The 26,805-nt window shown below is 53.4% G+C and overlaps 2 protein-coding genes across 8 annotated transcripts in view; one reads left to right on the forward strand and one right to left on the reverse strand.

The window, feature by feature from the left end:
- LHPP (phospholysine phosphohistidine inorganic pyrophosphate phosphatase) overlaps window positions 1-20,681 on the forward strand; it is a 91,301-nt gene extending 70,620 nt beyond the window's left edge. For all 3 annotated transcript variants that reach the window (XR_013953236.1, XR_013953238.1, XM_080598691.1), the window contains one exon: window positions 19,899-20,681. Coding sequence is in view for 1 of the 3 variants with exons in the window: in XM_080598691.1 (XP_080454817.1) it covers window positions 19,899-19,989 (91 nt within the window). In the remaining 2 variants the exon portion in view is untranslated. The remainder of the gene's footprint in view (window positions 1-19,898) is intronic.
- A 1,781-nt stretch (window positions 20,682-22,462) lies between these two features.
- The window catches only part of FAM53B (family with sequence similarity 53 member B), a 50,977-nt gene continuing 46,634 nt past the window's right edge, over window positions 22,463-26,805 (reverse strand). For 3 of the 5 annotated variants that reach the window (XM_080598687.1, XM_080598689.1, XM_080598688.1), the window contains one exon: window positions 22,463-26,209. In XM_080598687.1, coding sequence (XP_080454813.1) covers window positions 25,865-26,209 — 345 coding nt within the window. In that variant the 3' untranslated portion in view covers window positions 22,463-25,864. The remainder of the gene's footprint in view (window positions 26,210-26,805) is intronic. The other 2 variants (XR_013953234.1, XR_013953235.1) reach the window with 1 other exon arrangement.

Raw genomic sequence — 26,805 nt, forward strand, 5'->3', positions numbered from 1 at the left:
ACGCAAGCCAAATTTCCAAGCTCAGCCTGGCACAAGTCCAGTAATGAGGTAGAGATCGGCTCCGGGGGTTTTTATCAGTTTCATTCTTGGCACCGGTGCTAAAAAGGTCAAGAGCATTTCTGTGCCGATTATCTGAGAGGTCTCTTCCTCCCCCTTTGTTTGCGCACAAGACATGAAATCCTGCTGTCGGCCCCTTCCCAAAGGGGCTCGGGGCTGATTCGCAGCTTCTCTCTCCTGCTCCTCCATTCTTCATCTCACTGCCGGTCTCGTTGCTTGGCCGGCGATCTCATCGCCTGTCGGTGATTCCCCCGGGTACCTCCCAGAACTGGGGCTAGCAGTTCACATCAGACACACTCCGTGCCTGAAGCGCACAAACTCTGTACCGGGGAGGGAGCCAGCGGACGGCACCCGTGTGATTTCTGTTGTGCAGATGCCGCCCCGTGACATGGAAGGTGAAGTCTGGAGCTCTTGAAGTCGGTGCCAAAACCCGCGTATGACTCCCAGCTGGTCGGGGCATCATCCCAAACACGCTTGGTGACCGACTCCGATCTGAGGTCCCTGCCCGGGGGCTTGGCCACCGCTTCGTCTGTCGCTCCGAGTCTCAGCCTCACTTCAGCTGGGAAGGGCTGGGAACACCTCGCTCTTCTGCGCCCGGCCTTTTTGTGATGAAGTTTCAGGGTGCTTACAGAAAGGAGCTAAGTACTTGTTTTAGAGCGGGGAAACAGACAGAAAGGTGAAATGACTTACCTGAGGTCGTGCACCTGGCCACTGCCAGAGGCAGGAGTTCGTCCTGCATCTCCTCCGATCCTTCCTAGCTGTTCTCATAAACCCTGATTGCAAAATAATGAATGAAACCCTGCTTCGTACCAGGAAAAGTGAGATTTGGAGTCGCATCACCCTCCAGGTCAGCGTGCTGGAGGTAATGACCACCAGTATCTTTGCATAACTAAATACCAAAAAATAGCATCTGAGTTACAGAGCCAGGAACTAGCAGAGAAGAGCCATCTACCACCAGGCCCAGCAAAAATTTGTGTTATGAATAGCTATATCTCATAAATTAGTCCAGCATTTTTTTTTCCTATTGAAATGAGTTGTCTTCTTGCTTTATTTCTCATTTCAAATTGCATTAGCAATTGCTTTCAAATGTTTCAGACTCAACAGCAGCTTCCAAAGTCTGTCCTGCCTTCAGAGGAAATGCTCCTAATTTCTTCGGGTTTAGATGCCAGATGCGTGGCTAAACGAAGCCCGATGGTTAAGGTCTGGTTTCGGGCAGATCGTGAGTCCTTTCCCAGAGCTGGTGCCCGGGTTGTGCTCCCGGCAGTGACCACGTTGTGGTGGCTTTGTTTGGGGAAATGCAGATCGGGGATGGCAAAGGACATCCATCCTTTGCTTCAGGGCCTTCGCGTTGCACGAGGGGTGGTTGACGGCACTGTTGTACCTTGGGCAGTTAAATCGTAATAGCAGAGACAGATTATTTACTAATAAATACGCGCACGCACAGAAATATTAGTCTTAAATGAGGTTAATCTTTTCTCCATTTCCTGCCGTGGCTACAGGTGATTTTCGTGTTGTTTTGTTCTCCGCTCTCTCAGGGTTTTGACTACTCATTTCTGAGACTGTCTTCAGGCAGGGATTTTACAGCCTAGCGTATCAAGTACGTGTAAGAAATGACTAGCTGAGTAAGAGGTTTCTTGGTTTCAGCCAGAAAAGAAACACTAAAAAGTCTCCAGAAAGTGGCTTTTCTGAAGGGAGGTTTGTGTATGCCAGAAAAGCAACCAGAGGGGTCTCTGAGCGAGATTCAAAAGCACTTGCTGTGAGCAGAAGTAAACTGGAAATGGGTCTTCCTCGCTGCTTTTAAGACTTTGTGCTTTAATACACACAAAATACAAGAGCACGTATGCAGCTGTCAGCTTCCCGTTAAGGTTTTAGGGCACGGAGCAGTCTCGGAGTGTCCTGAAGCTGTCAGACCCGGGACTGGATCTTGCAGCACGGCCCCTGGGGCTCGTGGAGCCCCCTTGAGCGGTGTCACGGCTTCAGCTCCTGGCTGCCTGCCTCCGAGGGATGTGGGCAGAGGTGGTGGAGGAACAAACGGGGCGAAGTGAGGGTTGCACAGCGGCACCGAGACACCGCCTCGGCTGGGAGGTGAGGCAGAGCAGGGCTCTGCTGCGAAACCGTGAGGAGAGGGTTGTAAAATCAGCGTGCCTGTGAATTCCAGATGCGAGCCATACGACTGCAAAGGCCGTCCCTTTGTCCTCGTCTAAATCGACTCTCTCCTAAGCCCCGCCGGCATCTGCCTGCCCTGGCTGCTGGACTGTCCCTGCGCTGAAGCACACGCGCGGCGTACACCTTGTGCCGTGAGGAAAAGGGCTTTTGAAAAAACATTATGCAACCGACGAAGTGTTTGCTTAGGATTAGGTGCCACGGTTAATATAAGCATTAAAAAGTGTCTCTGGCCACTGTCCTGTACCGCAGCTGCCTCGTGTTTCCTCTCTTCTAACCTGAAGACAGATGTTAATCTGATCTGAGTGGCTTTTGTCCTATTCCCAGGGAAAGGAAAAAAAATTAATAAAGAAAAAGGAACCCTCTGCTTTTAAAGGTGGGAATTTACTTAACGCAGCAGTGCTAAATATATCGATATCTGCTGGAGCTGAGTTTGTCAGGATATGCTGTTCTAGCAGCATTTCCAGCACAGAAGGAGGTAGGTCTGCTGCTGAGTAGTTTGGGGTTTTGTTTTAAAGCAGGGAAGTGTCTCCACGTGTAGGGACAGCGGCGCTGGGGGGGCTGGAACGCGGCTACATTTTGGGAGTCTGCCTTTCCGCTGTTGGGCCGAGCCTGCGAGAGGCATTCAGACGTGTGTTGTCTTTCAGAGGATGATCGAGTTACACGCCTTGAGCTTTGCCATAGTAGCAGAGGAAGGGAGAGTACAAAGGTTATGGAAAACAAAGCATTAATTTTCTTGACCAGCTGCGTTACAAGCAAAGTGCAGCTTATTTATACCCGTGGCGTACTGTCCGTAAATCAAGCCTGCTCTCCAGCAATGCATTTAATGAGAACTATTAAATGATTTCACGATGTACTCATCATTACCATCTGATAAAAACCAGCGCTCCCTCCGAGGACCAGGACTTTTCAATTGCAGCTTTTTATACTTGGGGCAGGAGGGACGGGGGGGAAACAAAGCCCTCGGCAGTGTCAGACGTGCTCTGCAAACGTCCCTCCGGGTACATTGTGTCTGGCGGGATTGATCGTTCCCTTAGACCGAGCTCGGATTCTTTCGGCTCTTAATTAGGGAGACGGGCTGGTGACGTGAATGGCCGTTCGGGTTTATAGAATACCTTTCATGTAGAAAACGCCCGGTTCTGCTCTCGCTTCCAGCAGCCGCCGTAACTCACGGAACAATTCCTGAGGTCGCTGCTGGTCCCCGGGGGCGAGCGGGGCTGGAGCCCAGCCCGAGGTGCACAGAGGCCCCGAGGAGCTGCAGGGCTCTGCAGGGCCGCGCACGGCCTCCGCTCCTGCAAGACGGGATGCGCTGCGATCCGTGTGGGAGAATTAATCCAGCGGGACGGACCCCGGCGCAGCGCCAGGGACCCCTGCTCGGGCAGGTCCCGTGCTCAGCTTTGATTTATTCCAGCTGCAGGCTCACGGACACGAAGGGGGCAGCGGGGCGAGCAGCCCCTTCCCCACGGTCACCGCCAGCCCTCAGGGGACAGCTCGCAGCATCCCCGGCCCCCTGGATCCCCGCCAGATTTCCAGCCCCGACAGAGCCGGAGCCGATTGCCGAGCGGAGCCCTGGAAGGACTCCTTTGTTAAGGGCACGCCGGAGCATTAAAATCACGGGGACGGCTAATTTATGTGAGAAGGCTTTATAGGAAGCAATGGGGAGGGCATCGTCGCCCAGGGGCTCGCCCCTCTCCAAGTGTTTAATTGCTGCGTTGGGCAGCTCCCATTATCTGACGCTCTCTGTCTCTGCCAGTACCACTGGAGAGGCTCATGCTTTGTGACAAAGATGTTTATCTCGCCCAAATTTGTGGGAAGCTGCTGTCATTTCGTACCGCAGAGCTTTAGTGGTGTAAACACTCGCTGTTACTGAGCTTCCAGCCAGATTTCTGAATGAGGGCTGGAAGGAGGCTGCCCTGGGGAAAGCGGTGGGGATTTGGACCTAAACAGCGTCTCCCAGATTTAGGGTGGTGAAACCGGGGTCCAAATGCTGCCTCGCATTGCTGCCTCTCTTCAGCTGGTAATTTCTCTTGCCCGTTCAAGCCACCTGCCCCATTGTCCCAAGCGAAGCTGGTGATGCCGGTCTGCGAAGCCCGCATCTGCCAGCACTTCGGGGCATCAGCGCTCTGCTAAGGCCTGTGGGGCAGCTTCAAGAGCCTTTTATTCCTCCTGGGAAGCAATAAGAAGCGATGCCCACCGGGTCCTTAGCAGAAATGCTGTAGTCAGCCGAAGAGAGGAGGTGTCCGCAGAGAGGGGGCTGAATTCAGGCGGCCAGGCGGGCGCCGGGCTTGCAGCTGGGGACGTCGCGGAGCTGGGACCTCCCCGGGCACCTGGTGGCAGCTCACCGGGCAGAAGCCAACCCACAGCTATCAGCCGGAGCCCTTCCATGCACGAGGTGTCCCCGGTGCATGCTGGGGTGCTGCCATGAGGGGGTGCACCTGCAGCAGGGGAGGAACTTGTACAGAAATCACTGTGAGGTCTTCTGCCGAGGAGAGCAGGGTTGAGAAATGTACACAGCAAAAAAAACCCACCCAAGACAACAAAAACAACAACAAAACCCCCAAACCCTCAATACAAACCATGCAATTACTTGTGGCTGTAACCACCCAGAAATATCGCGTTCTCCTAAGCCTGCATAGGCTGGCCATGCTCTCGGGATTGCACCGTTGTGGTAGTTAAGGGTCTATCAACATTCCCGTTATAACCCGCAATTTTCATGTTAGTGACTACCCAAAACGTGCGCCCTGGGCAGAAAAATACACACGGGTTCCCAGCTCCAGTTCCCAGACAGCAGTTTCTATGATACAGCTAAAAGTCCTTTATTTTCTTCATTCATAAAAAAAAAATAAAAATACAGAATACGAGCATAGGTCCCCTACAAGAGGCTGCAACGAATGCATCCACCACCAGGGTGTTTGCTTGCCTGGGCTGAAGCAGTTCTCCTCACCATGCCGTCAGTTTGACGGGGGCTCCCTCCGCACACCAAACCCTGAGGGGTTTCCTATCCAAAGCCCGTTAGGAATATGTCATTTTTTTTGCAGATCTGGGGCTTGGTTTGCACGGAGATCGTTCGGCCAAGCCCTGAGGTGTGTGTGTTTTCGGGGTGGCACGCAGCGGTGGCTTCATGGAACAGGAAATGAAAAAAAAAAATCAAATTACCGCTGGGAAGTTAATTAAGCGTAGGGTAATTGGGGCCGTCCCTTGCAAAAGGCATCGTACTGTGCTAACAGCAGTGCCGTCTCTGCCACGGCACGGTGTGGCAGTGCCGAGGTGCTGCTTTGTACTGACTGAAGGCTGGGCTTGGTCGGCAAGTAATGCTCAGTAGCATTGGGATTGACAGGATTTCACCATAGTACTTGCTGTGATCCTCTGCAAGCTACCTGACAGCCCCAATTTACTCCGCATAAATGTTAATTAAACATTTTGCAGACCCTTTTTCATAATATCCTTTCTTGGAATTTCCAGATCTCGCGCATTCTCTGAACGTTACCTGTTGGGTTAGCTGCAGAAGCACAAGAAGTCTTCATCTGGGGTCGGCGTGCTGACCTGCAAAACTGCCGTGGGATGCAGGCTGCCGCTAGCCAGAGGCTAACGAGCTAAAATCAGATCACAGCAGTGTCAGCAGAGTTAGCTTTAGAAACTGTGAGTAGTCAATGATGGGATGGAAAGGCCTTCCTTAGTCCTAGGCAGGTGAGACGAACCTTGCTGGTACGATGTACAACGTCGCCGTCTCCCCGTTTTGTTTTTTTCACCGTAGAAGCTCTCGGTTTCAGATTCCTCCCCCTCAGCCCTGGGAAGCGATGGCCTGAGCACGTCCCATCCGTCCCAGCGCAGCTGTGCTGAAACCAAAGGCACTGCTGAGACGCGGGGTGGAGGCGGCCGACCGCGCGGGAGGAGCGTTCGTCACCGAAGCATCGCTGTACCCCGACGGGCTGGGGAGGGGACCTCCAGAGTCAGAGGATTATATTGGAGCCCTTGGAGCCAGGGCTTCGGCAGATGCCTTTCAAAGTCGGAGTTTATGGATCGCCTCTAGCAATTACCCATAGTTGTGCTTTGTAATTTTAATTTCGCCGCCTCTCCCACACTCCATAGAACTAGAGGTAAGGCCGGTGGCACAGCAGAGAGCCGCTCTCCCAAGCCACGTGCTTGCTTTTCCCTCGGGTTTTTCATTTGTTTCTCTTGTTTGTTGAGTAAGATTTTAAGGCTGGCTCATGCTACCCTGGTTGCCATCCACCCACTTTTTTCTTTCTCCTGTAAATAATCACGTATAGGGAAGTTATAGATGTTTTCACTTTAACTTCAACTTTGTAGATCTCCACAAGGGGAGGTTTGAAAACGACCTCTCGAAGGGTAACTGAAGTGAAGGGTATGTGGATGGCCGCCGCTAGGTGTGTGGGTTTGAGGATTTGCACAGCCTGTGGGTTTTAGCCTCGATTTTGGGAGCTGAATCAATATGTTGTTAGGTCTCGTGGCGGAGGAACTCCTGGGCAATCAGCACTTTCTCTTCACGCTGGGATTCTTCAGCCTTGCCTGGGCTGAGTTAGTGATATTCCTTGGGATTTGCCCGGTCCCGCGACCCATAAAATTATTTCACATCTGACTTTATAGAGCAACGAGGCTGGCCGGCGGAATTTGTTAGGAGTCAGGGCTGGGCTTTGAGGGATGGGAAGGAGCACACCTTCCCTTGGCTCCCTCCCCTCGGCTATCAGGCTGTGGTTGTTCTGGGGCACGTGCGGATCTTGGGGGAGTTTTTTAAAAGATATTGAATAACGCAAGAGGATGTAGAAAGGAGACACCGATGTGGTTTGAAGGTTGGAGGAAATGGGAGCCTTTGAGAGACTTCAGGAGCTCAGTCTGTTTAGTTTGTTGGCAAGGAGATGGGGATTTGATTACCACGTCTGAGCCCTGTCGTGGGGAGAAGAAACAGGGAACCAAAGGGATCCTTAATCGAATGGAAAAAGGCACACCACGGGCCAACACCTGCAGGTTGTACTAAAGAAAGGAGAAAAAAGGCACAAATGTTTGCAGTGGCTTCCCGTCAGCGTGCGTTGCCGAGGGAAATATCTCCATTTTCTGATATCTTCATGCTTTGGGGAAAGGCATGTTAGCCAAGCACGCGTTACGGGGCTCCACCGAGGGATGCCCGGGGACATTTAATGGCAAGCAGTAGAGTGACACGGGGACACCTCCCAGCACCTACCTCAGGTATCCCTGGCCTCGAGGGGAGGCTGAGCACACAGTGGGGCTGCAAGAAGTGGTCCCTGATGTTGAGGGACCGGCACGTTGCACACCCACCCCACGGGGGCATTCGAGACCTGCACGACTGTGTCGCTCGTGCCGACCTCGCAGGATCCCCTGGACAGAGCTGCACGTGCGGTTTGGGGTCACTCAGTGCGAATAATAATAAACAGAAATGGCAAGTGAAAACTTCTGAGAGTGTGTTTGGATGTGGGAATTGTTCAGCTGCAAACAAAGAGCGTTGCTGGATCCCTCCCCCTGCCCGCGGTGCGTTCGGTCACCGCAGGGCGTCTTTCACCCCTCCTGGCTGGTTACTGAACTCGGTTGTAAAACCTGCAGAGGATCGCACACGTAATGAGCTCCTGAACCAGCCCGTACCAAATGGGCGAGGTTCTGAAATGTTCGTTGCCTCCCCAAAATGTGCCCATTTCTGTGAACAACTCGGAGCTGCCCCTCTGTTTCCACCCCAGTGAGCACCTGAAATGGGAGCGAGGTGCACGAGCAGGTCTGGAAGGAGGTTTTCCGTGAGCTGCAGGTAATAATTTACGGTGGGAAAGCAACAGGCAATTAAACCCCTTACATCACCGAGCATTAATGTTTGGTGCTGTAAGTTAGGGCATTCCCTTTAATGTTTCACTTAATGAAGTTGAAGTCTCTCTCCCTATGATCTACTAAGTCCTCTCCATGCAAGGGCTTGAGTGGTCTGCTTCAAACATGCCTTTAGTTCGCATTTGTACCCACATACCACACACAGCCTACGTTTCAAGCTGCTGCTTAATTGCAGGCTGGGAAAAAGCAGCACAAAGGATTGATCAGCCCTCCCCGGATCGCTCTGTGCCGCCGTGAACGCCGTTTGAAAAGGATCGAGTATTTTATTTGTTATTTCATAGACAAATATCTCCGCCCTAAGATGCCTCGCAAGAATTTAGCAATATGTGCCGAGTGTGTAGTCCTCTTGGCTGTTCCACCTCCAGTACAAAGTAATCCTTTGAAGTATTTGAAGTAGCAGATTTTCTCAAAGGTATCGAGCACGCTATGTAAATAAATTTCATTTCAAGCCAGGTCGGGTTACAGAAGCAACTTGTCCGCAGCTCAAACCAGTATTATGGGCCTTTCGTTCTCCAGAGGATTACTCTTCACTTGAAACTGATGCAAAGGGAAGAAACTAGTCTCAACAGAGGTGCTTAGATAAAAGCAAAAACTGCTGATACCGAGAAGGAGAAGCAGTCTCAAAGCCATTGTTCTTTTTTTTATTATTATTTTTTTCCTCTTTTGAAAGCGTATGGCTCTTTTATTGGGTTAGTATTTAAGGGATGTAGCAAGTTTGGTCCGATCCAAAGAAATGCCGACTGCCATCCCTGAGCTGGGGAGGTGCAGCAGTGCAAACTGAGCTGCTGCCATAGCCTCACTAGTGTTGGTTTTGGGGCCAGCAGGAGAAATGCAGTTCTGTGCGGGCTTCCCATTGCTGCTCCGCACAGGATTGCATCGTTTTCTGTCCCTTCCAGGAGCTTGCTGCCCACACAGACCCCGTACAGCAGCTCAGAGGCTGCGGGCACACAGCCTTTTGTAGCAGCCAGGGGTAGAGGCTGCAGAGAGTCTGGGATAATCCATGGAAAATTGGGATTTACCCGTAGAATTGGGGGTAGGTAAAGAACTGTCTTCTGTTCTTCTAACCAATTTAATTTAACTCTTTTAAAGAAGATATCAACGAACAAATGGAAATGTGAAAAACTGGATTATGGAGCAAATTTGTTATGTAACAGAAGAAAATTGTATTGTCGTAGAAGCTCAACGTCGAGTGAAGGCTTCATTGCTGGAGGCGCAGTGCAGACAGAAAAGGCATGCTCCCTCATCCAAAAGTTCACTGCCCTTAGTCCAGGAGGTGCTGTATGGAGCCATCAACAGGTTTGCAGATATTGGGAAAAAAATTCCTAGGCAGATGAAGTCTCATCCCCTCAGCACTGTGGAAGTGGAAGCAACGGTAGGCAGACATTGAGAGCATGCAGCCATCCTAAGAGGAGATCATGAATATCTCATTTACAGAGTGAATTAAGCAAACGAACCAGAATGTACTGGAATAACTGTAGCAAAGTTTACTCTTTAAAAGGAGCAGAGGTTTCTGAGAAGCACCCCCACATTAATTTGGAGGGCTGTGCATGCTCAGGATGCTGTGAGCCATTTCGGAAGGGGTACCTAATGCTGTATAGGTGTGTGTATGGAAGGGGAGTATGTGTAAGCAATACCCAAAACTTGGGCTGAACACTCACCAGTTAGTTCCAAAACTTACGCCCTTCTGTTGTATCAGTTGCAGGACAGGTGGGTTTGTGACATCCCTGAGCGCAGTGAGCTGGATGTAACATTCCTTCCCCAAGTGTAAGCCCCAAGTGCCTGACCCTGCTGACTCCCAAGCCCCTCTCCTCCCCTCAGGGTGTCTTTGGGGCGCTCAGAGGCAGGATTGTGCAGAGATCTCTGAGCCTGGTGCACGTCGTGTCCTTCATTTGGGGTCATCACGTTCCTGCTCACCGCGTGGTCACCGCTACCACCTCCTCTCCCAGCCGTCACAGGCTAATGAAGCCAAATGCCGTTTCAGAGATGCAACCCTACAAAAACGTGTCTCCTGTGCAGGGTGCTGAGCCTTCCCCTCGGTCTGTGGGCAGGGAGGAGGGAGGCCAGACAGCCCACGGCAGGGCTGCGCTCACTCCTCGCTGCAGCAGGCTGGCTGCGTGACCGCCTGCTCGCCTCGTCCAGGCTGAGCGGTTTTGCAGCCGAAGACCTGGAGCGTGCCTTAATTTTCCAGCTTAAGTGCTTTTTTGGCTTCTCGCATGAAGAAAGTTTTGAAGCGGTGAGGTGCTGGCTCCTCACACGTGAGCAGTTTGGCTGCTGCTGTGTTGGAGGAGGAGGAGAGATTGCACGCCTGCCTGCCCTGTCTTCTGGAGTTCCTGGGAGCTGCATGGGTATCCTCATGGCTTGTTCTCGTTTCAGACGAAGGCTGTGAATTAGCGAGCACCACGTGATGAGAAATACCGCTGTCCTGAGGGTAGCTCAGATTCTGGTTTGGCGAGAAACAGTCCTGTAACGCTTCATCTGTGAGCGCCTCTCATTCAGAGGGTTGCATTATCTGTGTGACTTAGACGTAATGCTTAACTTTCTCCAAACAGCATTCCAAATATTAAATCAAGACTTCTTTCTCTTGCAATCTGCAAAGCTCCTCTCTTGCAAGTACCTGGATCTGACGGGTTCTGTGACTTTAATCCCCCGGCAATGCTCTGCAAATGCAGGAGCCAGCATTCATTTTATACCTTTAATAGGGATTACGTGAACAATGTGTTAAAGGAAAGCAGTGAAACGTTCTCCTAGGCTAAGGTCTTTAAAAGCACCTAACAGAGTAAGATGCTGAGCCTGAAATTCAGCCCCTGAAATCGTTCAGTCCCACTCCTGTGTAACATTAAGTTCCTTTACTAGCTGAGGCACCGGTTGCATTTCAGACGCACATCTGTTTGTGTGTGTGCACAAGGAACTATTTGTGTCTAAATTCTTTCTTGGGGGCGTTTAAAATGATTTTCTACTGAATTGAGTAAGGTCACTTGGCAGAGCCGCTCGGGTCATCAATAATTAAACCGAGCAGGCAAAACCGAGTCTCCCGGTGCTTGCAAACACCCCGTTAGGCCGTGTCGTTTGGCAGAGCAGGGGCAGCTCTGCGATTTTCTCAGCAAACAGCAAATGTTCCCTTTACTTCTGAGGGGGAGAGGGAGACTTGCTTTTATTGCAAACATCTGGGCTGTGCTTGCGCTGGGGCGCGAGGCGCACCCACACGCAGCGCCTGATCCCGCAGCTCACCCCCATCGCAGCCAGGGGCCGTTCCCCTACGCAGCCATGCCTGGCATCGGCGGTTCGTTCCCACCACGTGCCGGCAGGCCGCATGCAGCACCGGGGGTAGGATTTATGTCAGTTAGCTTGGCGTGAAAGTTAGGCAGTGGTGAAGACCAGCTTTTTTACACCTAACTCTAGCTGTGGAAGAGCTGGTTCTCGGGTACGAGCTTGTCATCTCTGTTAGGTAGAGGCAGCAGGAAAAAAATCTGCTCTGCCAGAGGATTTCTCCTATCCTGACTTGGTGTCTGAGAAGACGGGATGAACATGGGATGTTTGCTCTCGGAGGAGCCCCGCTGTCACGAGGAGGAGATTGCTGAAGAGGTTCCCATGAGCAGCCTGGACACGGCATCTGTCTTATAGACAGGCAAAGCCGGGGGCACTGCGTCTGGGCCAGCGTGATGGGGAAAACCCAGGGGGAAGAGGAGTGAAGGTGCACCTCTACAGAGGCTTCCCATTCCCATTCCCGTTCCCATTCCCATTCCCATTCCCGTTCCCGTTCCCGTTCCCATTCCCATTCCCGTTCCCATTCCCATTCCCATTCCCACTCCAGGGGCTAGGCAAAACGCTAGACACGCTCACACAACCCCTGCTTACTGGCAGTCCCAGGGTTTAGCGCAGTGCTTTGCATGGTTTAGCAAGCCTGGCTGCTTTTTGGTGTCCCTTAGTACAACTGCAGAGGTGCTCTGGTGAAGGCAGTGGAGTTAAACTCGGAGCAGTAAATCTCTGCTTCCATTTACTGCACCCTGGAGATGTCACCGCCAGGGACGGGTGCACGAGCTGCAGTCGTGGAGGGTTTGTGGAATCGCTCAAGTAGTGGGAGAAGGTGGTTTTATATATTGCTACGTCTGTGTATGTCCTATACAGCCCGTACAAAGACTTCCAAAACTTTTAATCCCCAAAGCTTGTAATCTTGCACGTTCACATGTGCTGTACTTCCTGAGAGAGAAAATCAATAGGGGTGGGTGGGGGAATACGGCTGCCCCCGTCATCTGCTTCCTCGCTGTGTATTCTGAGGCTGGCTGGTACGGCGTATTGTAAAGAGATGGTAGGGGACTGGGGTTATTCAAGGGGTAATGTACAACTGGTGTACGTAGAGGTCGTGCCTGTAAAGAGAAGTATTGGTAGGAGCTGTGTTAACAAAAGCTCAGTGCAATGCCCACTGGCAGCCTCCAGTCCGTGATCTGTCCTGGTCACCTCTGCTCCTCTTACCTCTTCTTCTCAGCATCCCTCTGGCAAAGGTGTTCAGGCATCGCCCCAGCTCTTCTGCCCCGGCATCGCTGCCTGCCCTCAGCTGCCTGGGGGAGAGAAACGATGGTGCTGAGCGTGCTGGGACAGCTGGCTCGGTGGGACACGGAAATACAGAAGAGTTTGGGGATGTGACAGGGTGCACGGGTAGGAGCAACTCAACACTACGGCACTTCTTCGACTGAGAAGAGTGCAGGGGCTCAGAAGAGCAGAGCCAGCTCTGCCAGCGCCGCACTGAGCAGCCACAGCACCTCGTGGTTCCTGTGCAGAGCTGGAGTAAAAGGACCTGCTGGAATTGCTGGTGGAGCAAACTGCAGCATGGACACCCAATGCTCCCCCACGCATCTATTTCAGCCTTCCGGCATTCACAGCATCCTGTTTTAAGCTGTTATTTCTGGAGTTGTGTATCTGAGCTCATTGGTTACAGCATCGCCATGCAGCCAAGTGATCAGAAACAAACAAATTACCACAACGCTTCAAATTACATTTTCAGCACGTGTACATTGGGAAAGTACGAGTGTTCCCACCAGGAAGGGCACTGACATGCAGAAAATACAAACAATATCTAGGTAATGTTTCCTAGCATTAGCCAAGCTTTTTTTTTTAAATTTTTTGCAGGAAGATAACTCCCTATCCATTCCGTCTCAGTATTTCCCTGGGTGCGTCGCCTGGAGAAGTGTTGTACCTAAACTGGTTCCTTCTGTTGGGTTAAAACTGCAGCAGTTGAACTTAAATGGGACCAATTAAGAGGCAAGCCCACAGGCTTCCCTCAGATGTTAGCGAACAATTTGGCTGGTAATTTCTACCTGTTTGTGGATGCTTGCATTTAAAGGAGTTGCAATTACACACAATTAGCTTTGTGCACTCTTCTGGGAGGCAAGAGAAGAGCGGTGGAGGTTGCTGGATGTCTCTGGCAGGGGTTTGCTCTCCTGGAGCCCCACAGGCGTGGTGACCAGGAGGGGATGGCACAGCAAGGTGCTTGCCAGGGGCCACCAACTCCTGCAGCAAAGTGGGAGGTGTCCTTGGCTCCACGGCTTATGGCTAGGGCTTTTTGTTGAAGGTGCCCACCTCTACGAGCAATATCGTCATCCCAAATGACAAAGGAAGGTGTTAGCTTCTTCTCGAAGCCATTGCAGCAGCTCTCCAAAATCTAGCGTTTCAACCAGAAAATCCTCTCTTTCTGTTCTGGGGGACATCTGGGTGTGACATGAGATATGAGGGTCGAGGTACAGAGTTCCCTCAGGTTTTAGGACCTGATCCAGCACTGGACACGTTTAATCAGGTGCCTTTGTGGCACGTTTGTCTCATCATAGCATCAGGAAACGTGCTGTACGGGCATTCATCAGCTGCACGGTGGTGTGCTGCCAGTCATCGTGATTTATCTGGATGTTCGGTACTGAGCTGATTAAATTGCACGTTCAGTGAAAGCGGGACTTTCACTCGTAGCCCTGACTGAAGTTATTGCATCTGTCCAAAGAAACCAGCAGAGGTTAATAGTGTCTGTTTACATTCCTCATAAAGAAAATCTTGTTAAACTCTGTCTCACATATTTTACAGCCATGGTGAGAGCCCCTGAAGAATACATTGTCAGGAGGAATGGTTTTAATCTTTTTTATCTAATTTTATGCAGTGGGAGTGTATTCTGCTTAATTGGGGAGTTAGCAGGAATTCTGTGTTGTGACACAAAGAGATCCCTTGTACAAACACAGGGAGATTTGGGGGGATGATTTCTCGCTCGCTCTCACAGAAAGCTGTGCTGCTGAAAAGGTCAGCGATCGTGGGACATGCAGTGTTACAGATCAGGTTTGCCAAATGACTGCAGCTCTGTACGCTGGAATGCAAGCTCATTTGTCTCTTTCAAATTAACTTCTGTGCCTTGCTTTGGCCCTGCCTGTTGTTTTTCCTACCCACCCCTATTCTTAAAGAACTATGCAAAAGCTAATTTTAGTCTGTGATACTAATCGTGCCTTGATCAATTCCCAGCTGCTTGTCTCCGAAGTCAAGTTTCTGCAGGTCTCGGGTTGATCTGAACGGTGTAGCTGCTTTCACCCCCGTGGCCGCGACCATCCGTGTCAGCCACCTCCGTTTAGACGTCCATCCGCTAAACCTTTCCTATTTCGTCCACGCAGTAATCCAGCTGTTTCCTTTTTGTTCTCCGTATGTTTTGTTGGAAATGAGCGTAACTGAGGCATGTGGAAAGCCGTTCCGACCGGTACGTGGAGTTTCCTTGTACGTGCGTGTTCGGTGTGCACACTGAAAACACCCCCGTGCTCCCGTGGCGGCGTTTGGCTCTCAGCCCCGCAGGACACCCCAGGACCCAGCGGGCCCGGTTTGCCTCACAGACACGCTGCAGCTCAGATTCCTGTTGCAGACGTGGTCCCCGTGATGGGGCTGCTCAGGGCGGGCTGCCAGTGATGCTCGATGCCTACCCTGACCCATGGACTAAAAGTATTGGTGCCCACATCCCCGCTCTCTTTAGCATGTCTTTGTAGCTTCATTCTCTTTCAAGACTCCTAGTAGCTCTCGCAAAGGGACATGCAAGCCAGATCCCTCCATCCACCACAGGCGCTCCATTATATCTCCGTTATACCATCGCAGCTGCTTACAGGGCACAGAAGATTACAGAGCAGGTCAGGGCAATTCAAGACCATCCTGACAGGTGCTGGGCCTACACGGGGCAGCTAGCTTGTCAGAGCAGACCTGTCCAAGTGGAAATGTCACCCAGCCATTAAGCAAACCTTCTTCTTCTTGCAGAAGCTGATCTTTCACTGCCACTTTGGATCTGGGACGTGGTTTTGTGCTTCACCAGGAGGAAGCCATCTCTACCTGCTAGTCAGTGGCCCTGGTACCGTGCTAGAGCTTTTCTTACCAAGAGGCCGAGTGAAGAGTTAAAATCGCCGAGCCAGCTTTCCGCAGGAGCCTGCTCCTGCTGTTTCCTTGATGTCTCACATGGAAGCATTGATCTGAACTAACCAGTTTAGTATGGGCGGAGGATCTGGCTCGGAGCACATGGGGCTATAGATAGCTGCTGAGCTTCTGCAGCACTGACAGTGACAAATGGTCCTGGGGAGAGGAGGGTGTTCAGCCCTCTCCCGAGGGTGCCTGGACGGACATGAGTAACTACCAAGTCTCCAGATCTCTTTCCATGTCGCACCATGCTAAAGATACTTTGATCTTTTGTGTGTTGTAACGCACTGATCATTTTGGGCTGCCTTTTCTTTGTAAGAGTGTATTCTGCCTTTCTCTGTGCTCTGAGGAGCAGGCACGGATTAGGTGTCCCTAAATCCCAGAGATTTGGTCCACTACAGTGCTCGCCTGTTGCATTGTCACCTCCAGGCGCAGGGGGTGGCGGTGTCCTACCTGCAGCACCGCTGGTACCGCGAGGGCTTGGTCAGGCAGGTGGCACTACGGTCCCACCCTGCTTGGGTGTCTGACCTCGGCGAGGAGATGGCGTGCTCCTCACCAGGCCTTGGCAGAGGCCTTCCTGAGGAAAGAGGCTGCCTCAAAGTCCTGAAACTGCCGTGTCATGACAGGTTTTCTCTCTGCAGCTTGAGGGTAGGATGATCGCGCAGTCCTAACCCAGGAGAGCCACCCTGGATTTCGGGCGGTGCCTGTGCTAGGGTGCTTCTTTCCCTGACCATCTCCTGTACCAGCGAGGCGGTCACACAGCGGCCATGCAGAAATCCAGTGCCACGAGTTCATTTCACAGCAGGGGGCTGTCATGACCAGCCCGGGCTGCAAAACGTCCCACGAATGTGCGCCCAGGCCGCGGTGCTAAATCGCTCCGAGGAGCCCAGGCTTCACCGAAGAGAGGGTTTCCCAAGGCTGTAGTTGATTTTTCACAAGCGAGTTTGTGCACTGGCCAAGATTGCTGACAGCTCAATGTTCAGCTAGAGAATATAATTTTCTGTCAGTTTGATTTATGTTCTTCTCTGCAACCGGAGTCCCATGTAAAACAAAACCAGAAGGAGTTTATCTTCAAGTTAGTTCGATCTGAGTTTATTCTTCAGTTTACCCAGCAGATTAAGCATTCTTTCAGGTTGTTGTATTTCTGGAATATGAAAGAGAAAAGTGCTCAACGATAACCTTCACCGTCAGTTTTGCGACCTGCCGTTGTGATGCCTGTCCTAGCGCAGCTTTTCATAAAGGCAAAATAAGCAATTGTCACTGAACGAGGAACCAAGCTGAAGCTGGGGGAGAAAGATCTGCCCTTGGTGAGGTTCCTGCCCGGCCCTGGTGGCCCTGTCCTGCGAGGCCCGTGCAGGACACGCGCTGAGCCCGGCAGGGCTCGTCCCCCGGCCGCTCAGTGCCCATGGCCCGGACCCGGGCCCAGTTTCCCGGCACGGCCCTCTGCTGCCCCGTTTCCGACAGGCCTCAGGTTCATTTGGCTGCTTGTGTCTCGGCGTTAGTGCTTGGGGATTATTGCTTGCAGGTTCCTTTTGAAAGAGCTGGGGAAAAAAAAACACGTTTCTTGGCTATGTGTTGCAGTTGTGAGTTACAAAGCGTTCTGCAAGACAAAGGCCGTGGCCACAAGAATCGGCTCCTGGGGTAGCACTGAGAGGAAGACGAGCTCCTCGGCTCAGCCTCAGGAGGAGGCAGGAGAGTGGGGAAGTTTGTTGTATTTCAGGGCTCTGCCTTCCTGCGGAGCCCGGGCCAGTTGATTTATTGCGTTCCCCCCTCTTAGCAGAGACGAGCAGATGTAATCTAAGGCACAGGAAGTGCCTCAAAAGTCTAACTCCCAAACGTGCCGTGGGCCGAAATGAAATCAATGTGGTGTCCCCGGGGTGGTGCTAGCCGGTGTGGGGACAGCGCCGTGTCCCAGGGCCAGTCCCACCGCCACAGGGCCCTTGTTTGAGCCAGGCCACGCAGGTGGCCACCGGGCTGTGCCTGCACCCCTGTGCCCTCATGGGAGACATCGGCTGCACGGGGCTGCCGAGGCCTCTCGCTCCTGGTGGGCGAAGCCCCTAACGCTATTAAAAATACCAAAACTCTTGTGTTGTGCGAGAAGCCGTCTGTCTGTCTGTCTGCAGCACAGGCAGCCGAAGAGTAGGCCAGGGTAACCCTGCAGGTGTGACCCGGCAGGGTTTGGGGCTGTAACGCAGAAGAGCAGGCGTCACTTTAGGTATATAGAGGTATATATTAGGTATGTGTTAGGACTAACAGGGGTGCAGCGGGTGGCAATGCAGCCCACGTCCGGAGCAGGATGCTGCTGGGCTGTAGGGGCTACCCGCGGGCTGGCTGCAGTCCTCCGAGGTGGCTGCGGTGTGCCTACCACTGGGAGCACCTGCAAACTGCGCGGCCTGAATCTGCAGCGAACTTGTCAGAAGTGTTGTGGCACCTGAGCCTCACTTCCCAGTTCGCACTGTTCGAGTATATACACATACACCCAGCCCTACCACAGCACACGGGCGTATGCAGCGCGTCTCCTCGCTCACCAGCATTTAGAAGCTGGGTTCCAGGTGGATTTCTGTACCGTTAGCACAGATACCAACTGCAAAGTCCTCTTAATAGATCAGAGTGCAGTGTAACGGACAATTTCCTGAGGCTTTCCTTTCAAGCAGGTCTTAAAATTTTCTTTTAATGTACAAGCAAGGAAAGAAACATTTTGCAGGGTGTAGAATGAAAAGAAGTTTTGTTCATTACTTTTTTTTTTTTTTTTGGATCCCCACTCAAATTAAGGATTATTGCCAAGAATTGAGTATTTTACCATACCCTGAATTTCTGTATTCATAAAAGATTCTTGGTTAAATCAGGGAGTGAGTAATAATTGGCACATGGAACTTGTGTATGTACTGGATTTTAACTCTGTTTATATTTTAAGGTTTTTCTCCATTGTATTTAATAACTTGCTTTGCATTCTGCGACATAAATTCTTCTTTGGTTGAAAAAAAATTTAAAAATCATCATAATTACTGCTCATATTGCACCCTCGACTCGTAACAAGATAGAACTTGGGGAATTAAATAAAGACCCATGGCATAACCTTCCACCTTTTAAATAAAATGCTTTCACAGCAGCCAGCACCAAAATCTGCCTCCCTGTGTCGGACGCCACTTTGTTGGTGGCACAAAGAAGCCTGGACAGCAGGAGCTTTTCTAGATCCTAGCTGTAACTTCCCAGCAAGCAAAATCTGGAGCAGCGTGGGCTCCCGAGAGAGGCTCTGCCTTTGTGAGGAGCTCGTGGAGGCAGGAATGAGGATCGCAGCTGAGAAATGAGCAGAAAGGAAAGAGCCCTGGGGAGCTTTAGTGCTGGAACTGAAGAAATAACTTGGTACTTGTACAGACAAGTGCTCAACAAATTCTGCAAATCGTAAATAACAATAATAATAATCTCTCTGCTCCCATGCATCCAATGGGAGCCGTGTCTTCCTCGCTGAGAAAACGGCCCTTGCTAAATAAAGTTTTGCCCTTTACAGGAACCAAGAGAGATAGGAGCTGGACGCGAGGGCTCCCCTCTCTTTCCCAGAGGAAAGCCATTAAAGCATAAAAAATGCATATGGTTTTTGTTCAGCAGCTGTTGGCTTTCTCAGCCCCAGAGCCAGAAGAGGGCCATGAGGTTTGGAAGAGCTGACCGGGCTGTTGCTGCCTCCCGTGTCCGCCCCTCTCCCGGCCGAATCATTAAATAGGACGGCGCCTCTGTGCCCACGGCCACCGGTGTCTGAAATCGCTGCGAATGTGGCTTGAAGCTGCTCTGCTCTGGGGTCGCGACTTGCATGGCAGTGTGAGTCTGACCCCTTTCGTGGTTACAGGGGGAACCACCACCACTATGCTTACAGGAAGGTGGTGGTCCTGCAGCGTTCAGCCCCAGCAGAGCCTTCCCGTTCATTCCAGCTGCGTGCAGACCATGTTTCTGGGTCAGAAGTGAATTATTCTTTTCCTTACCTATTTCTAGAGAAAAAATATGGGACAATAATTATTTACACAATTTTCTAGGATCCTAGGCTTGCAGTGAGGTGTCCTCTCAGAGATCCTTGTCTGATACTGCTGCCACCTGAGTGAAAACGTGCCGTGTAAAACCACAGTGCGTGCATTTCGATTAGTTAGGTGAGGATGGAGAGCATCGTCTTCGCAAGGCTTTGCCCAGTAAAATAGCCAGCGCAAGTACATGGGATCTGCTGTAGCACACAGGGAAGGTCAGAACGTGAGGGAGGTAGGGAGAGGAGAGGGGATAAGGGAGGAAGAACAGAAAAGAGGACTGAGACCCTTGCTCAGCCAGGGGTGCTCCATTTGGGGCCACCCCTGAGCTACCCCGGGCTCTGCGAGCAGACGCAGAAGGACCCCGGCCGGGAGCCTGCCCTCCCTCACTTCTCCCTTCTGTCTCCTTCGCAGGCCTTGTGATGAAAACCACCCCCAGGTGAAGCCTGACGCCTACGTGAACAACCTGGCCGAGGCGGTCGACGTTATCCTCAGCCAGCTGTAGCACCAGCGGCGCGGTGGCGGAGCTGCGGGATCAAGGACGAGGCCCGGCACGTCACGCTGCCTCCAGCTGCTCAGTCTGCGCTCTCCATCTCCCACGGGTGCGCAGCACCTGTGTTTCCAAACGTTCCCCGTAAAGGTACTAAAACCAGATACTAACCTCAGCAGAGGGGACGCCGAATCTTCTGTCCTCTGTGCACTTGAGGTTTCCTCCCCTCGGTGCCGTACAAGTGCCAGCACAGGCGGAATGAGCAGTCCCAGAAGCACCGCGTGCCACCGGGCTCTTTCCGTCTGACCCAGCCTAACTCCAGCCACCGGGGTGAAGCTCGGAGCTCCTCGAGGAGCAGGGATGGCTTCAAAACCCAGACCCCTTTGCTTTGCTGTGTAACTTGCCAGCACTGTGCCTTTTGGGGTGCCTGAGGCGGGGGTGAGGATGTCCTTGAGGGTGGAGGAGACCGGCACGGCTCTGCGGGGTCTGGCTGCGTACCAGCACGCTCCCACAGAGGTACGGGCATCACAAATCCCTGCCGTGGGAGAGCACCAGGCACATTCGGCGAGCTGGTAGTTGGGTTTCTGCCCCGATTAGCCGCTGTCTGGTACTGCCCTGGGTTAGAGCGCAGGAATTCGGTAATGCTGTGACAAATCATGGAATAATTGTGTCCTCGTGTCAGTAATAAACACAGTCCTGTGAAGCTAGCCCTGGTGTTGCTGTGTTCAGTTGGCTCGGCACCGGCAGGGGTTTCTGTGGGATCTGAAATGCTCTCCTAGGAACAAGCTGGCACGCAGCACCTCGCCGGCGGGGCCACGGGGCTGATGGCTTTTCCTTTCCTTCAGAGGGGTCTGGCAGGCAGACGCAGGTTTCAGCGGGACACGGGTTTCCTGCCTTCTCCTGCTCCAATCCTGGTCGGCACCGACCCTCACACAGCTCCAGACACATCCTGCACCAGCACCGTGTGCCCGTGGGGTACCTGCACCCCCAGCGCAGCCACGGCCTGCTGCTGGGCAGCGCTCGGCGTGCCCGAGGGGATGCGCCGCTGAGCAGCGACTGGTGGATGCCCGGGGATTTGTTTCTCCCTCGCCTGACAGTTTTGCAGCATGCCTGCTAGCACCTGCACACCTTGCACCTGGCAAGAAGGGGCGGGGGCTCAAAATGGGGAGAAGAATTAGAGATTTGGGATCGCTTCCTGGCATCCCCTGCCCCCGTGGGTGCCCAGCCCATCTTTGCGAGGATCGCCCTTTCAGGGGCACAAGTCCCCTGTCAACCAGCTTGGTCAGCAGCTCTGCACCCCCTTGGTTCTCAGGCTTTGTGCTGTAGAGTGGAAAGGAATGAGGCCGTTTGAATTTTAACCTGCTCCAGGCCTCCTGTGGGACCACGGGAAGGTTACTCAAACACACGTAATCGTGTGTGCGTGTGCACACATACACATGCGCTCGGGCAGCGTGCTCTGGCTGCATTCGGCTGCTGCTTTTGGAGTTTGCAAGGAGGCGAGTGATAATTCCTGCCGTGTTTCCGACAGTCGGAGCAGCGTGAGGTCGCCCCAGCTGCTGAAGGACACCGAAATGTTGCTCTGTGTTTCTGGAGGAGCCCGCGAGCCGCAGCCGGGCGCGCTGGAGCTGCTCGCCTGCAGAGCTACCGGCTGGCTGCTGAGCCCCACTGCACCCCGTGGGGACAGAAGGGGAAAGTGGGCTAGGAATTAAATTATAATAAAGTAAACTGCATCTGGGAAAATGACCTTAGTGCAGTCTTTCGTTCTGTTTTTGTATCCTTCATCCTCCGGGTAGCGGTTCAGCCAAAGTCTACAGCGCTGTGCGCATCCACGCACACGTGAAGGGCGCCTGAAAGCCCGGTCCAACATCAGGGCCGCAACGGGGCACCAAGAAGTTATTTTATCCTGTAATTCTTCCTTTTTGCTCTGTTACACTGAGCCTATCGCTTCGATCGGATTAAATTTAGGCAGCTAAACATCCTGCCTGTCTGTCCTGAGGCTTTTTACGTTGTTTGCTCCCTTACGGAAGCGCAGCCCTTCTCCGTTCGGCTCTACAGAGCGAGTTACTGCGCACGAGGGCTGCAGGTGGCTCCTGCCCTATTTCCCCAGGGAGTTCCCCCCCCCGTGCCTTTACCCCGCCATGGGCTCCTGGTCTAGCTCAGCTTCAGGTTTTATTTTACGGGGTGGGACGTTATCCCTGACCTTAAACACAGAGCATGAAGTGCTGCGTGGTGCTCCAGCTTCGAGGCGCGTTTCACCATCACCTCTTTGGGCTGCACGGAGCCGGGGGGTCGTTCTCCCCCAGACCCCCCGGGGGGGGATGCACCGCGTCTCCCTGTGCACAGCACCACAAAATGCCCGTTTTTGTGGTCCGACTCGGGGCAGGGACATCCATACCTGGCACCGACCCCACGAGAGAGCCCCCCCGACCCCGGCGCGCCCGGCCGCAGGAGCACAGAGAGGCGAGACGCCGGCCGGCCCGGCCGGGGGTTATTGAACCAGGAAGCTTTATTTACACAGTAAAAGTAACAAGCAATTTCCTGAGACTGAGCTGCTCTAGTGCAATCAAGTCATGGAGAGGGTACAAATCAGCAGTCTTCTCGCCCGCCCGGGGAGAGGGCAGCCTGCAACGGCGGGGGCGCCTTCGGCAGCCCCTCCCCGGGTGCACGCACATACCTCTGCGCTTGTGCAAGTAACAGGGAGGCTTTGCTACTACAGGTCATAGCTTCAGAAGGCTTATTTTTATTTTTATTTTTTGGCCATCCTCTTCTTTTGATTTCTTGAACATCAAAACCATAAACTCCGTAAAGCACTGCTACAATCCTCTAATGTCCTACGTACGTCTGCCATCCTGTTCGGCCAGGAGCTTTAAACAATGCACTTGAAACACGACTTTATTGGCCAAATAGGCTACGCTATAACATGAAAAATTACAATCTATGTTACAAACGCTTCTTTTTGTCTTTTTTTTTTATTTATTTTTTTTTAAGATGTAATCTTTCATAGAACAGGCTCAAAGAGCTGCACACACACAGCAAGCTCCCCGTGTGTGTTACCGGTGCTAGGAATTTTCCCGTTAAAATCCTGTGTGGTTTTTGTTGTTTTTTTTTTTCAGGAATCGCACTGATGAAACCTTATTGCTGCTGCTAAAGCTTGTTATTGTCCTGCAATGGCTGCTGTGCGGGTTGGGCCGTGCCTTTAGCAAGTCCCCAAATATCTTCCCGATACCGAGCCTGTGAGCTACCTAGCAAAGACTAAGGTCAGGTGTCTGCATATTATTTTAAAATCACATTCTGGCAGGCGGCAGGGATCTGCCGCAGGGGTTACCAAAGCATCTGCGTGAGAGGTGAAGTCCTTTAAAAACCCGAAGCGGCCCCCCCGGGGGGGCGCCCTGCTTTTCAGCTGGTGTCGCTGCGGTGCACGGGGCGGCTCTCGCCCGGCTTCCACCGCGTGCCGAGGAGCGCCGCCGCTGCTAGCTTTACAATCAACAGGATGTCCCCTGAATCTGAGGCACGTACTATATTATATTTAATATTTTTCATTATTTTATTTATATATATATTTATATATATATAAATCCACAAATGTTTGTTTTTTTTTTTTTAACCTCTACAGAGAGAGAGAGAGAAAAAAAAAAAAAACTTTTTTAAAAGTAAGGCTTTCTTAAACTGAAAACAAGTACATGGAATCACACAGAACCGACAAGGGAACGCCCAGCGGAGCCCCGCTGTGGCCTACAAACCGTAGCTAACTGCAGTCTGCGTCTAAGCTCGCGCGCCCAGGGTAAGGCCACGACTCACTGGAGAAGCGTCTTGAGTAAGGCAAACGGGTTGTGCTGCGTGTAAACTGTGTGCTACGTCTGTGTCGGGTACGGCTGGGTAGGGGTCCGTCTGGGCACCCTCCTGCCGCCTGGGGGGGGCACGGCACGGGGAGCAGCCCTTGGAGAGGAGACAGAAGCCCTTGTGAGTTACAGTCCCCGTTATGCATAGGCAAGAGCGCGCCCCGGGTCCCGCGGGAGCCAGGGGCAGCGCCGGATCGCCGCGGCGCGGTGCTGGACACGATGCCCAGCCGCGGCTCTGGGGGCATTGTCGGGTTTGGTCGGTGGGGACCCGGCTGAGGAGGTGCCGGGACCGTGTCAGTTGTGGCGGGGTGGGGGCAGCAGGAAGACTCAGAGCCGCTTACGGCGCTCCCGGGGACGCGGGCTGGTAGCCACCGCGTGCCGCCGGCCCTTCCACAACGGGCGGGCTGAAAACTGAACCGGGATGTCTTAACAGGGACACTTTAAGGAGCTGGAGGATTCCCCGAAATGAAGAGACCCCAAATGTGTGCGGGCTTGCCCTGCCTGCCGGGCTGTGCGAAGCTCTGCCGTGCCGTCGGGCGGGAGGCGTAGAGCGATGGAGCTGACGGCTCCCACCGCGAGGGGGGACGCCCACGCACCCCGAGCCACCGTCGAAAAAAAGTGCAGTAACAAAACCAGCAACGATTAATAAAACCTGTAGCGGAGGCTTTCAGCCTCTTCTGACTGACAGGCTCCTAAGGGTTTTCCGACGGGGGTGCCGAGCCCCTCCAAAAACGGCACCTGCCCAAATTGGTGTCGGGGGTCTAGGAACTGGTTTTCCTTTCTCGCTTTCGCAGAGCTCGGGAAACAACCCGTGAGCCCCAAGGAACCTGCAGGCGATGCTGGAAGCCGCTCCTACAGCTTTCCTGTAGATTTAAATTAAAAAAATAAAAGGAGGGGGGGAGAGGAAAAAAAAAAAAAAAGCAGGTGTCCTTCTAAAGCTGTTAGCGAGCGGACAGCTTACTTTCCCGAGGAGTGCCTGTCGTACACACGTAACGCTCGCTGCTTTATCTGTGCTTCCAAAAGGCACAAGGAGAGGAGAAGCTTTCAGTGCTGCTACCTGAATTTTCAGCGTTTTGACAGCTTACTTTCGTCAAGTAATCCCACGGCACTGGACACGGACCCCCGTCACGGCCGGGAGCGCCGCGGGCAGAGCCGCCGCTGGGTGGGCGCGTCACCCCCGGGGGCACCCAGCGGGGCCCTGTCCCGGCGGGTGAGAGAGGGGCTGGGAAGAAAAAAGCACGGCAGGAAGGCATCCGAGCGCTGCTGGGGCGGCGGGGGCGAGGCAGCCCGTGAGCTCCTCGTCAGGAAAATTAAAAAAAAAAAAAAAAAAAAAAATCCAGCTCTTACCATTATCAAATTTCAGCGAAGTACTCGCAGGTTCCATCCGATGGCACTGCCAGGGACGGGAGGGTTGGCAGGGAGGGACGGGGCCGTGCGGGATGGGGACGGCTTCGCTTCGGCACCCGGCGCCTTCCCCGGCTCCTGCCAGGGCCTGGGCCTGTGCCCGGCTCGGTGGCAGCCCGGGAGCAGAGGCTGGGGAGCCCCGGCCACCCCGCAGCCACCGCTTGGCAAAGCTCAGCCAATGCCCTCGTCCTTCCCCCAGGTTTCCAGTCCGCCCCCATGGTGGTTTTTTTCCTTTTGCTTTACAAACAAGCGCAGGGGCGAACTGGGAGGCTGTGGCCGGATCCCTCAGCTGCAACCCTACGTCTGCACGAGTTGTTTCCTCGCCGGCGGAGGCCAAAAGAGAGAGCTGTGAGTTTTCTGGAGCTCTCCGTACCTCATCTCCAAAGCCTGACGGGCAGTTTGCCCAAACTAGCTGATATCTGGCTACAGTAGTTACAAAGAATTTCAACATTTACACACGCACACGCGCGCACGCACACACACACACAAAATTGCTCTAAATACCTGATGAAATTTTGGCAAAGCTGCTTCGTCCCCTACGGCTGGCGGGAGGAGGCCACCGCCAGGGAGACCCCAGGGAGACCCCCGGGAGAACGTCACGGCACCGTGCTGGCGACCCCAGACCCCAAATTGCCGGCCCCGTGCCCTCAGTTGTTCTCGATCTGCTCGATGTCGAGTTCTCCATCCAGCTGGAAGGGGCTCTCGGCGCCCGCCCCGCCACCTCGCCAGGGCGCCGCGTCCTCCTCCTTCCCTCCGCCCTCGTCCTCGGCCGCGCCGCAGTCGGACTCCTCGCAGGAGAGGTCGTCCCGGCTCGCCCGGCGCTCCTCGCCCCGCGAGCGCGGCTCCGGCACCGGGGTGCAGGCGGGGGTCCTGCCCGGCATCACCTCCGCGGGGCCGCCGGCCGCGGGCCACGGCCGGGCGTCGGGGAGCCGCTGGGCGCCGTCCTCCGCCGCGGCGCTAAGGCAGCTGAGGCTGTTGAAAGTCTGGCGGTTCTGCAAGAGCAAGGGGAGAGAGAGAGGGGGGCGGCTGAGACGGGCGCGGGAGGGGATCCTAAAAGGATCCTAAAAGCCGCGCTGAGGTTTAGACGTCCCCACGGCCACCAAACCTGCGAGCCCCTGAGCCTGGAAAGAAACGAACGGATCGGCCAAAATACTCGGGGATGAAAACATCGCGTCCCTGCCAGCTCCAACCCTCCAGCGCCCAGCCCAGCCCACGCAACAGGCGATGGCACCCAACGCAGACACCCCGGCCCCGTTTCTGCCGCCACCCCGCGCACCTCCACGGCACACGAGTAGGGCAGTGCCGAGCTGCTCCGCCAAAATGAAGCGAGTCTGTCTGAAAACTCTGTTTTTGAAAGCAGTTCATGGAAACGTTAGCCCCTGCTAAGCCCTCCGCTGGGGTATGTCCTGACTACGCGCCCTTATTAAAGGCACCCCAAGGTGGGCTCTGTGCCTCTCATCCCGGTCATGGAAAAGGCTCCGTGGCCCGATGCCTTTCCCAAAAACTTGATGCGGTTCACGTCTTGCCACTTCCTCACAATGGCCTCAAAATCCTAAGGACGATGAGGAGCTCCTAGCATTCAAAATCC

This window comes from Anser brachyrhynchus (genome assembly GCF_964034855.1).
Source record: "Anser brachyrhynchus genome assembly, chromosome: 6".
Taxonomy (NCBI): Eukaryota; Metazoa; Chordata; class Aves; order Anseriformes; family Anatidae; genus Anser; species Anser brachyrhynchus.